Here is a 13,723-nt window from a genome sequence, read left to right as displayed (position 1 = left end):
TATGTGTGTGTGTTTGTGTGTGTGAGAGAGCGAGAGAGAGAAAGGAGCATGATCTCCATGGCAACATAACTCTACAAAGCTGCTAACTTTGGTCACAGGAATCCTTTCTTTAAACTCGTCTCTATGTAAAAACCAGACCAAATGAAGCTGGTGTAGAGAAGTGTATCTAAGCTCAGGGTCCGAGGCCTGCAGGTTCATTTTATTCATGACTAAAATAAGCAACAATTAAAAACTGAAACTTGGATTGAAGATGTAAAACAAGCGTCTGATTCATCTGCGGCGCCGATAGGAAAGTTTATGAATTATTGTTAAAGGAATATTAACATTTTGGCAAATTGGCCCATTGCCATAATCCCTATAGTCATAGCAGTAAGTTCGTTACCTTTAATTGTCGGTGCAAGCTATTTTTAGAACGGCGGAGCAGAGCCGCGAGCTGCTCAGAGCTACGCTACGGAGGCTAATGGGATTTCTTGGTTTTCCTCATCAAACTCATCAAATACACAATCCAACAACTCCAAAACGCTCTGGTGGACAAGTTGTGACCTGCACATTCACCACGCTATGAGATAATAACAGAACGTTACGAGACAGAGTTGTATTAGAGGTAAATACAGAGAGTGTTTGCTGAAAAACTGTCCCTGAAGGCAGGTTTTGCATGAATTTACCTCTAAAACAACTCTGTCTCGTAGCGTTCCGTTATTATCTCATAGCGTGGTGAATGTGCAGGTCACAACTTGTCCACCAGAGCGTTTTGGAGTTGTTGGATTGTGTATTTGATGAATTTGATGAGGGAAATCCCATGAGCCTCCATAGCGTAGCTCTGAGCAGCTCGCGGCTCTGCTCCGCCGTTCTAAAAATAGCTTGCACCGACAACTAAAAGTAACAAACCTACTCCTAAAACTTTAGGGATTATGGCAATGGGCCAGTTTGCCAAAATGTTGAACGGTCCCTTTTAAGGTAGAAGAAGTTTCAGTTTTGACATAGTGACTCGGTGGCTGCTCACCCTCCAGCGTCAGACTGCATCATCTCATCACACCTGATCTCCACTCAGCGGGAGTAACAGCATCATGAACATGAGCTCATTCATATTTAAACAGGGCTTAACTTTAAAACCTGCTAATCCAGACACAAAATAAACTGCCCTCCTACAACGGGGAAGTGGAGCTTTTCAACAGGGGACAGTGAGGGGAAACACAACGGGTCATTGTGATTAAAATGTGTTGCTGACTGACTGACTAACGGAGCTGTCGGGCTCCTAATCTGCTTTTTTTATTGCACCGTATCGGCCCCATTGATCGGCTATCGGCTTTTTCCTGCTGTTATCAGTCGAACTCTGATCCGTAGTAATTCTCTAACCTGATTTCCCTACACGCTAAATCCTGATTGGTGCATGTAACCAAACTGTCCGCTGATGATTATCTCAGCGTCTCGGTTCCAGCTGCTGCTGCTGCTGGAAGCTCGATGCGCTTCTCCATTCACTTCATAGTCGGCTGCAGAACGGATGACGAAGCAGATATTCAGTAAAAAAAAAAAAAACTGGTGGCTCCGACTTTTTTTCTTTTTTTTTCCAAACCAGCCTTGAAATGTAGAGTGAAGCAGCGTTGATCCTTTTCAAATTACAATCGGAGCTCTCAGAAACAGAGATCAGAGCCCCGGCGTTGCGAACACATCTCCACACACACAAAGCTCAGCTCGGCTCACTCACTCGCTCGCACCATTTGCTGCTGTGATAACATAACACACTCACGTATGATTACATGCAAAGAGCACACGCGGCGCTTTTCCTTTTTTTTCTTTTTCTTCTTCTCCTCCTCCCTCCATCTTTCTTTCCTCCGTTGTCTCTCGGGGTTGAGGTGGGGACAGTGGGATGGATGTTTTACTGCGCTCTCATGCTGCTATTGACTAAGTGTGTTTTAACGATCCACTCACAGCAGCGCACACTGTACATGCCCCATATCCGCCACCTCCTTTCTCCCTCTCTCTCTCTGTGTGTGTGTGTGTGTGTGGTTTACTGGGTGTGGTTGCTGGATGCCCTGCATGCAAGGGAGGCAACGGAAGCTCCAGTGGAGCAAAGCTTGGACCACACACACACACACACATAAATATATATCTCTATGTGTGTGTGTGTGTGTGTGTGTGTGTGTGTGTGTGTGTGTGTGTGTGTGTGTGTGTGTGTTAGAGGAGCTGTGTTGGGTTAGTCTACAGGAAGGCTGAACAACAATTAAATATTTCATCACTTCCATTATTCAGCAACTGCTACAGAGAGGGAGGGAGGGAGGGAGGGAGGGAGGGAAGAGACGAAGGCTGACACAGATGCTCTGGCCGTGCATCTGACATTTGTATCAATGACGGGAGCTGAATTGAAAATAATGTAGAAAATAATGCACTGTTTATCTTTATCAAACACTTCGATTTATCAAAACTATATGTTAAAGGGGGGGGGGGGAATAACAGAGGAGGAGGTAGAGAAAGAAAGGAGTAAATGGGGAGGAAGGGATGGAGAGATGAAGGAGAGGCGAGGATGATGCTGATGGAGGAGGAGGAGGAGGAGGAGGAGGGTGCGGCAGAACGGCTGGGAAGGGCAGCGAGAGAGAGAGAGAATCAGACACGATTGCATTCCTGGGAAATGAGGATGGTCACCATGGCAACTGCAGCTGAGAGTCACATGATGCGGAGGAGTGAGAGAGAGAGAGAGAGAGAGAGAGGTGTGAGAGAGAAGGAGGGTGGGGTGCGCTGGCAAACGATGGAGGAGGAGGAGGAGGAGGAGGAGGAGGAGGAGGGAAAGAGATGGTAATGAGGTGAAGTAATAAAAAAGGAGGGAGATGAACGGACGACAACAACGACGTGACGGGCCTGTGTGTGTGTGTGTGTGTGTGCGTGTGTGTGTGTGTGTGTGTGTGTGTGCAACATCCACAAGTGTCTGAGCTCTTGTGCTCTTGTTTATCGGTATTAACAAGTGACGTCATGCGAGGGTCCGGAGGAACATTAAAGGTTAAACGCTAAGAGAGAGAAGAAGGGGTGAGGTGGGGGGAGAGTTTGATTGACAGGGAGGATGAAGAAAATGATTTAAAGAGTAAACTCAAAATAGAAGCAGGAAGCAGAAGAAGAAGAGGGGAAAGGTCTGGGAGAGGATAACGAGAACAAACTGTTGTCATTGTCATTGTGTTGTTTTTTTTATTTTGTGTGTGTGTGTGTGTGTGTGTGTGCGACGTCTGATTTGCTGTCAGTCGCTGTGACGTCAACAAACACACTCACTGTCTGTTGTCACGTTATGATTTGTCCTTTTTTGTCTGTGTGTCTTCTTGCACACACACTCGTACATGTTGCTTCATAAATGTCGACATAATAATAATAATAAATGGCATTTGTATGAATTTGAATTTGAATTTATATTTATTTAAGTGTCATGCATCAATTAAGGGCTTACAAGACACATTTCATATTTAGACAACAAGACAAAATCATCAGAGCACAGACAAAACCAAAAAACTACATGGAATTCACATAAATAATTCACTTTTTCTTAGTGTCCAGACACTTTTTATGAAAGTAGCTATAGTAAAGACTTCTTTTCTGTAGAACCATTCCAACTTTACCTCATTATCAACCCCAAAACAACTCAGGCTTCACATTTTGCATTTTCTGAAACAGAAACTGCCTGAGCTGCGTCATATAACGGACAATGAAACACAAAATGCAGTTCATCCTCAATTACATTTAGATTACATAATGTGCATAGTCTTCCCTCCTCAGGGACTGAGTTAAACCTACAGTACCTACTTCTATTGCCAGAGGGAGAACACATTTGTATGTTGCAGCACATTGATCTTACGTCCACTGAAGATACTTAATAAACACATCACGCACATAATATGACACTAGATTCAACACTTATGTGTGTCCTGTATTGAGTGGCAGTGATTTTCATCTCATTTCATTTGAAGAAAATGTCATATTTTGGTGGATTTATGGTGCAGTGATCCATTTATCTGTCTCCACCAACACTGATTTGAATACAATGTAACAGTGAGCAGCAGTGCAGCAGCACTAGTCGTTATGTAAGGTAACATGAGAGCAGAGAGGAACTGTCATGACTTAATAAACCTAATTGATGCAGCAATGCAAAAAGTTTATAATCGCATTCAAGCAGCTTAATAAAGTCAGGACATGGGGAATTAAGAGACCGTCTTTATCTGGCACCATTACTCATTTGGCACAAGAGGGAAAACAAACATTTGAATACATGTTTCAGATGAATAAAATTACAGTAGTTTTTTTTTAAAAGATCGTTAATTATGTCCTGATAGACCTGTGCTTGATTTTGTTTTTTTTTATCCCTGTTATATATTATTAAGCAGAGTGCATTCATTTTTGTTTGAAGTGTGGGGTTTGGTGTGCGATAACAAAGGAATAATACATGTTATTTTTCATAACATTAAATAAAATAAAATAGAATAAAAGGTCACTTTTAATCAGAAGCTCTGAAAACACTTTAGTGTCACCGTTTCGTGTGTAATTAAATAATCAGCAGTCAAGAAGTTAATTTTGTTGATGCAGGAATAAATGAGCTCGCCATATGTTTTCTCACAACACATTACACATCTACTAGCCGTGGAGGCCTGAACCATTCAAGCTTGTAGTAAAAATAATTTAAAAGTCACTGTTTAGCGTCAGGTGATTAATGTTGATAAATGGACCTCTGATGCATAAACCAGCCCCACTTCCCCCGAGGCCCAGATGTAAGATAAGATAAGATCGGCCTATAGTTTACGTCACAGACACTTTCACTTCACATAAACGTCAGACAAAAAGGTCGACGTGAAGCGAAATACTTGCATTCTGTAGATTTACATGCAGTCAAGTGAGTTTCCTGCAGTAACTTGATTTATAAAACATGACGTGAAGGAGAAAACTGGTTGACTTCATAAGAGAGTTAAAAAGAAACGCACGTTTACTTGTGAACATTGACATTTTAAATGCTGAATGCTGATGGTCATATAAGGCCTATATAATTAAATGTACATGTATAGAGTCTTGTTCATACGTGCACATGTGTGCGTGATTTAGACCCCAGACAGGAAAAGTGCTGATAAGATGGTTGTGTGGCAGGAAGAGGGAAATGACTCAGTAGCTGCTGCACTTCTGCTACTGACAGTCATTCAACCCCAAAGTCCACCGGAAACTAAAAGAGAAAAATAGGTCGAAAAACAGTTATTTTGCCAACTCCAACACCAAAAAGCATCACTCTGTGCATTCAGAGAGGACTCCATAAAGAGGCAGGTGCTTTCCTGTCCACATTGTGAGTGTATGTAGGCTACAAACATGTCAAGATGTTTGAGAAGTGAGAGTTTGTTGGTAAATGAACTGTACAAAATGTTCAAACATAATTACTTTCCCTGTTTCCCATATTTGTCTATGTATAGAAGTTTTTTGAGTCGAGAACAAAGGCAGCTGCATCGGAAAATAATGAGCGTTTCTCACTGTGCTTGGCTCAACAACCTATTACAATCTCTCTAACACACACACACACACAGACATACACATAGATACTGACCCTGTGCCTTCCAATCTGCCTGTGTAGACACCATCCCTTTGGCTTTGGCTGAGGGTTTAAAGTGTGACTGTGGCCCACTGCCCAGCACTTAAACTGTGACACACTTTGTCTGGACACACACACACACACACATACAGACATGCAAAGCAAACACACACACACACACACACACACAGAGAGAAAACGGGTTCAGCTCTCCTTGTACTGTCCCCTTCAACATGTAGCTACCGTGTCTGTGCTGCTGCCTTATCGGGGCCGGCCGTGTAGCTGCTGACAGAGAGGACAGAGTCGATCTTTACCACATTTACATCCAGTCAGATCCCTTCAACAGGGATCGACGTCTCGCAGTCGGAGGAGGAGGAGGAGGAGGAGGAGGAGGAGGAACGGCAGATGTTTATTTGTTTATTTGTTTATTAAGATCCCCATTAGCTGCAGCAAAGCCACAGCTATTCTTCCTGGGGTCCAACAGTATCAAATATACAGTTGAAAACACAAGACATAAACATTATAAAAATTTAAAACAAAAAAACAAGTGAGCGATATGCTTAACCTAACAAAACAAAAACAGAATAAGTGTTTACATTTCTTAACTGTGCTTCATTCATTCTTCGTTATATTAATTGTTCACATACTAATCCTATTACCCACATTTCTACATATCATATATGTATACATCATTACACATCACACATCATACTTGTATATACATTCATTCTACAGAATATACATTATAATAACACATATCCTATACCCATCGAAATATACTCCATATATAAATATACCATGTTGTCTTACTTTGATAAATGCTGTTTTATTAATATTTTGAATTTCTTTGTGTTCGTGGTGAGTTTGATATTTTTCGGCAGTGAATTCCATTCTTTCATACCTCTATACAAAACCGTACGCTTGATGGCGTTAGATCTTGCTTTAGGTAATGTAAAGTTTCCTACAGCTGCATGTCTGGTGATATATTTATGACTCTCTGCACTAAAAGCGAGGTTTTTAAACAAGATAACAGGTGTTTTTAGATGGGGGAGAAGCTTCAGCTCAATGTTTGAAAGACACCGTGTCGTCGTGTTCAGGGCGTTCGTTCGGGTCACGTCACAGTTCACACCCTGGCTCGTGGACGCTGTCACTGCCACAGCTCCACAGCTCTGACTGCGGTGTCAGAGGGGGCAAGTGAACCACGTCCAGGCCCCCGAGTCGTGTTTATTTTACTTGGCAGAGTGTTTCCAACTTGAAAAAAAAGGAAAAAAAAAAAAGGACCAAACACAACTGTAGAAACAGCTGTCGACCAAAAGCTTTTATTGTCCCTTTCTTACGTTGTATTTATGAGACGTGTCATTTCCCCTCTTGTTTCAGAATAGCCCTTCCTGTTTCCAAACCCCTTGATTAGCACAGAGAGAGACAGAGACAGCAGAGACGGAGGACGAGGAGTTGATAGAAAGCTGCTGTGGAAAATAGACACCTCTTTCATTGTCGAGCAGGACATGAGTGGATTTATTTTTGTAATCCACTGAAATATATATATATATATATATATAAAGTCTCTACAGTGGAGCTCTACTGCACTTTATTATACTGTATATTAATGGGAACGTGGTCTCAGACTTTCCTACAGGTCAGTCTGCTGAACTGCGTCTAAACAGAAAAATATACAAGGTACAGATGTCGTGTTATTTGTAGGTTTGAGTCTCACATATTGTATTTACAGACAGTTTGGGAACATTTTTCACCTACCCAAACTCTGTCACCATGGAAACATCGCTCCGGTTGACCTGCACCAAGAGTTTGACTGACGACCTAAGTGCTCCAGTGGCTTCATAGATTTATAGACTGGAAGATGGAAAAGTTTTGGGGTTTCCATAAAAACAAGTCTGACCACAAGTTTAGGTCAAAATGGACGATGATGGAAAGAGAAGAACAAGGAGAGAGAGAAAAAGAGCTTAAAAAAGAAGGAAAAAATAGATGAATAAGGAAAGGACAGAAAGGAGGGAACGTCCCACCTGCTGGAGAAGCCCCTTTGTTGACACCATTTAGCTTTGTGGACGTGGGGTTTGTCCTGGCGCTGTCGTCGGAGTAGTAGGAGGAGGAGGAAGAGGAGGAGGAGGAGGAACATATGTGGACTCTGTCAGATCTCCAAAACTCTTGTGACCTGTTATTATCTGCTCCTGATTTGCTTTGCACTCTGTTAATTCCTGGAGAATGTGGAAACTCAAACGCATCACGGCCTGTGCAGTTATTGTAATTTCAGCCTGAGTGCTGTGCAATCTAATTATAACGTCTGGATAAAATTACAGTACGGGCAATAACAACACTCAACCCTGATGTTATACTGTTTCACCGGCTTTAAAAAAAAAAAAAGAAAAGAAAAAGAAATGATTGAATTCTTTATGACATAAAACCTGATGATGGATTGCTCCGGTGATGGGGGCGGCCAGGTTTAGAGTTGCATTGATTTCAGTGCGGTAGCATATTAGATACTCGACTATGAACATCACTATGTTATAGATTTGATTTTGCTGAGTCGGCAAACCCAAGAGCACAAGAGCTGCATGTATCACATTTATAGAAATAGGCTGAAACTCTATATACTTTATATATACATATATATATATATATATATATATATATATATATATATATATATATATATATATATATACTGCTAGTGTTACATTGTTTGTGTGTTTGATTCTCTGAGATTATTGTTTTTTTTTTTTCTTTTTAGAGAGAGAGAGAGTAAATAAATCGTATTCGAGCCAAAAAGGAAAATATGAATGAGCCAAGAAAATGTTTTAATCAGTGCATCTCCAGAGGTTACATAATATCTACCTCTGTAATAATAGGTGCTCATTTTTTTAATATGGTGCTGGAATAAACCATGATTGCCACTTATTAAGAAGGCTTTTCTGCTTTACTCTCTAAATTACTATTTTTAAATGTTATAGATTAAAAAAAAGACTTACATAGTCTATTTCCATTCACTTATTCTTTAATTTATATTTTTACGAGTAGGCTATAATGGCTGTTAAATGTTATTTCTTGATGCTGCCTCCTTATTTAACCCATATGAACTTGTATGTAGCAGCTGAAACATATCTCCATGTTTGTCAACAGCACCGACGGCTGTGCAGAGAGTCTGAGTGCAGCTGTAAACGTCTTTGTTTCCTCGTTTATCGGCCGCTAAACGCCGCTAAAAGTACAAAGGTCGGGAGGTGCCTCGGTGCCCTAGAAAATATTACTGTATGCAACAATCATCATGTAGGAAGAGGCAAGTGCCAGGAACAGGAATCAATAACCGCAAAGAGCAAGAGGAGAGGAGAGCAGAGCGGGAGGAGGAGGGAGGAGGAGGGGGAGACGAGATGCTGGTAATGGCAGAGGCATCTAAGTGAGATCTCTGCTGCAGGTTTACTCATAGCTAAGTGGCTAGAAAGATTTTCCATAAACACAGGGTGACGTGTCTGAAATAAATTGAACAATGAAATATAATCTGAAAACCGTACAGGACGTGATTCTGTCTTTGAGCCTGTGAGGAAACTAGGAAGTTATTTGATTCAATGGAAGCTTGTTGCTGCTGCGCTGTGAATATAAATATATAATCACTAATTATACTTGAATAAATGTTAGCTTTCCCTCTCTCTCTACCTTTTAATTTTACTATAAAAAATGAACTGATTGATGTGAACCAGAGGCAGGCAGCTTGGCACTGGACTGACCAGACTGGACGACTGTGATATTAAAATCACATGACGCCAAGAGCTTTGCAGGGTTTTAAGACGGCGACTTCTTTTCTGGTTCGGTCGGTTACCAGCAGCAGCAGCAGCTAAATGATCTGCCTGCTCTCTGTCTGGAGGCAGCTCAGTGCTCGGTGCTGCTGCATTACAACAACTCCCCTCTCTGGCCTTCTGCAGACAAACAAAGACAAGGAAGCTTCACCTTTGTCCAAGCTGAGTCGGCACGATTCTTAAAAAATAAGTCTGTTAAGCATTTTTCCTCCCAAGGTTTTGCCCCACACGACAGTATGATGGTATTAAAACAGAGTCTGAACTCACGCCCCTTCATAAACTGCAGTGGCTTTGTGGTGTGCATGTGTTTTTTTTTTAAATATATATATATATCCGCGCTGGCTCGGAGCCTGTGATGACACATGGATTTTAAATGATGCCTTTTGTGAAGCCTTTTCACCAAGAAAATGGAACAAAGTGAGCTGAAACCGCTCCTATTCTTCTCTCTCTGCCCTTAATCTTGTTCTTTTCTTCCGTCATCTGTAGTAATCACCTCCTGTAGCTGTTGCTATCACTAACCTCCTCTCCTCCTCCTCCTCCTCCTCCTTCCTCCTCCTTTTATTCCTCATTCTGGGGCTCACAGATTGTCCAGGTAGTTCTGATCATTTACATTTAGATGTACGCTAAACATGTTATTTTTCCAACAAGTCCTCCAACATAAACAACCGATGAGGTCATTTTCTCCCTCTCTCATACGACCTGTACGTATATTAGTGATTCCTGAAGTATTGCACCGACAGCGCCACGCGTAATGGACCTTGGCTGCCATGGTTACCATAATAAACACAGCAACTGCACCGGTGTACTAAAATAGTCATGGCTTCATTAGGTTTAAAGGGATAGTTCACCATTTTGGCAAATTAGCCCATTGCCATAATCCCTATAGTCATAGCAGTGGGTTTGTTACCTTTAATTGTCGGTGCAAGCTATTTTTAGAACGGCGGAGCAGAGCCGCAAGCTGCTCAGAGCTACGCTACGGAGGCTAATGGGATTTCTTGGTTTCTCTCATCAAACTCATCAAATACACAATCCAACAACTCCAAAACGCTCTGGTGGACAAGTTGTGACCTGCACATTCACCACGCTATGAGATAATGTCACCTTAAAAGAAAACGTAACCAAGCTGCTGAACAAAGACCTATACTGTCTCCATTTTACTCATCTGTTGAACGTTTTATCTCTCCGAGGAGCTCTGTTTACAATGCATGGTGCAGAGAGTGACAGTCCCTCTGTGACGGCTGTGTTTGTTTACACTTATTACAACACTAATGTCTTATAATTAATAAGCGGATGTTTGAACAACGTCAGAAGCCTCTATACTCTGTGAATGCTAACATGCTGCCGCTTCTTTCTTCTGTGCTTTCCTTCAGGCGGACGCTAAGATGGTGTGTGACGTCGTCAGTCGTATGGAGGACACGGAGCCTTACTCTGCCGAGTTGCTCGGCGCCATGATCCGCCTGTGGTCCGACTCCGGCATCCAGGAGTGTTTCAGCCGCGCCCGAGAGTACCAGCTCAACGACTCAGCGCAGTAGTACGTACATGTGTCATCACTTTACTGTATGTGAACAATAAGGAGAGAGGGAGGGAGGTGGCGGTAAACATCAATAATAAGGATCGAGCTGCACTTAATCTGAAAATCCTGCAGCTCTTTGACAAGTGAATGAAGGTTAGAGCCTGATTTTTGATGCCGTTACAGTAGAAAAATACTGATAATCGATTAATTTTGGCTAATATTCCTCATGTAAACACAAAGATCCCTCATATATGGTTCAAACGCTTTACTGTTCAGCAGTAAGGAGCATTTATTATTCAAAATGGCCCCAGAGCAGCAGATGTAAATAACATAAACAAATATAACATACAACAGGGATGAAAGCCTATAATGAATAATTACACACGTTGTTTTCTCAAGCCTCTGCCAGTGCTACAGTGTTGTGTGGGGGAATCCTGTAGAAATGAGAATAAACATAACACAATTATTATTATATATTATTTGCTCTAGTGGATCCAATACAAGGACATAAACAGAGCAAAACACCCCAGAATCTAAGAGATGCAGTTGCCCAGATGTTTTAATCTTTGACTTCATATATGACAAAATCTAAACTTGACAGTTTCTGATCACAAAATTGTAAGATGTTATATGAAAAAAAAGAAAAATATAAATCAATCAATCAATCAATCAATCAATCAATCAATCAATCAATCAATCAATCAATCAATCAATCAATCAATCAATCAATCAATCAATCAAGTTTATTTATAGAGCACATTTAAAAACAACCCAAGTTGACCAAAGTGCTGTAGCCTACAGTTAGAAATAAAGGATTAATACAAAGAATTAAGTGATAAACAGAACAAAAGCAGCAACCAACAAAAAAATCAAAACAATAAAACAAAGATCAAGAGGAGTTTTTAGTCTGGATTTAAAAGAGTCGATGGAGGAGGCAAGTCTGATCGAGAGGGGGATGACCTTGGGACTGTTAAAACATGGTCCTGATTCGTTCAAGAGCAGACAAAAGACGACTAAAGAGTTTACACTTTACCTGCAAAGTTTGAAGCTACAGAGAAAAACATGTGATACTGATGTATCTGAGAGATCAGAGCCCTAATGAAAGTCCTGAGCTTCATGTTTGAAGTGTCCGTCTGCCGTTATCATCTTATGATTGACATCTAATTGGCACCATGAGAAAAATGGAAATATTAACCTTGGTTTTTTGTTGGTTGTGAGCTTGTGCAGGTTTGTGTTTACACTGAACAACTGGACACACAACACCTGGGTGTGTGCACCTTCAGAGGAACCGCATATCACTGACTCAGCACAGTAATACATGGGTGTGTGGGTGTGTGTGTTTCTTATTCTCTCCGTCCAGGTCGCTCAGTCAGTACCCCCTCTTATCCGCCCACTCACTATAAAGACACACACACACACACACATGCAACACACACACACACGCACACACACACACACACACCACACCGCTGTGTATTTATAATCTTCTAAATGCGATCATACACCGCTACACTGTTAAGACACACAGTCAATCACCATTGAATGTACCAGGCCTGATTTATGCTGAGTGCCTCTGTGTGTGTGTGTGTGTGTGTGTGTGTGGGTGGAGAGACACAGCGGGAGAAAAACACACGGAGGGGAAAGTGGGGGGGTGTGTTGGTCGTGTTGGTAGTGGTGGGGTGTAATTTCCCTCAAGTGCCGTGTTTGTGTGTGTAGTCCTAGTTTAATTGTGTACCATACATCCTGAGAAATTACACAGAGTGACATGAGGAAAAATTGCAGCTGATTGATGGAGGGAGTGAGTGATCCATGTTTCTGTGTACACTACTACAGTACACACACACACACTACACTACACACATTACACACGCTACGTTTCTTACACAGCAGGCTACAACCATAGATGCAGTGAATGCAGCTTCTACTATCAAACTACTGTAAATCATATGGCAACAAGGTTTTCTAGGGACAAAGTCATTTTCTTTGAGAAATATAAGTGACATGTTTATGCAACTTGAGTCGTTGGCTCATATTTAGGAGTAATAAAAGTAGTTAAAGGGATAGTTCAACATTGTAAGTTCGTTACCTATAATTGTCGGTGCAAGCTATTTTTAGAACGGCGGAGCAGAGCCGGGAGCTGCTCAGAGCTACGCTACGGAGGCTAATGGGATTTCAGGGTTTCACTCATCAAATACACAATCCAACAACTCCAAAACGCTCTGGTGGACAAGTTGTGACCTGCACATTCACCACGCTATGAGATAATAACAGAACGATACGAGACAGAGTTGTTTTAGAGGGAAATTCATGCAAAACCGCTGATGCGCGTTCCTGTCAGGGGCAGTTTTTCAGCAAGCAGTCTCTGCATTTACCTCTAAAACAACTCTGTCTCGTAACGTTCTGTTATTATCTCATAGCGTGGTGAATGTGCAGGTCACAACTTGTCCACCAGAGCGTTTTGGAGTTGTTGGATTGTGTATTTGATGAGTTTGATGAGGGAAACCAAGAAATCCCATGAGCCTCCGTAGCGTAGCTCTGAGCAGCTCACGGCTCTGCTTCGCCGTTCTAAAAATAGCTTGCACCGACAATTAAAGGTAATGAACCTACTGCTATGACTATAGGGATTATGCCAATGGGGCAATTTGCCAAAATGTTTAACAATCCCTTTAATTCTTGTTTTGGTGTCATGTCTGGTCCGTCACACATGGGATTACAAGACATTATCACAACATAGCACATGTGTAACGTCTTCTGGTCTTATAAATGTCAACAAAAACAGATGCAAACAGTGAATTAAGATGCAAAATGATGTTTGACCAATATTCCATGTTTTCTCCAAGTAACAATCTAGTACAGTAATCTTAATCT

The 13,723-nt window shown here is 41.5% G+C and overlaps 1 protein-coding gene across 3 annotated transcripts in view; it reads left to right on the top strand.

Annotated features, from left to right (window-relative positions):
• The window catches only part of LOC310987527 (guanine nucleotide-binding protein G(o) subunit alpha), a 106,254-nt gene that overhangs the window by 62,148 nt on the left and 30,383 nt on the right, over nt 1–13,723 (top strand). For all 3 annotated transcript variants that reach the window (XR_014595450.1, XM_083973833.1, XM_083973834.1), the window contains exon 4: nt 10,713–10,873. Coding sequence is in view for 2 of the 3 variants with exons in the window: in XM_083973833.1 (XP_083829959.1) it covers nt 10,713–10,873 (161 nt within the window). In the remaining variant the exon portion in view is untranslated. The remainder of the gene's footprint in view (nt 1–10,712; nt 10,874–13,723) is intronic.

Source organism: Trachurus trachurus (genome assembly GCF_905171665.1).
Source record: "Trachurus trachurus genome assembly, chromosome: 6".
Lineage (NCBI taxonomy): Eukaryota > Metazoa > Chordata > Actinopteri > Carangiformes > Carangidae > Trachurus > Trachurus trachurus.
This window is presented reverse-complemented; position numbering and strand designations above follow the sequence as displayed.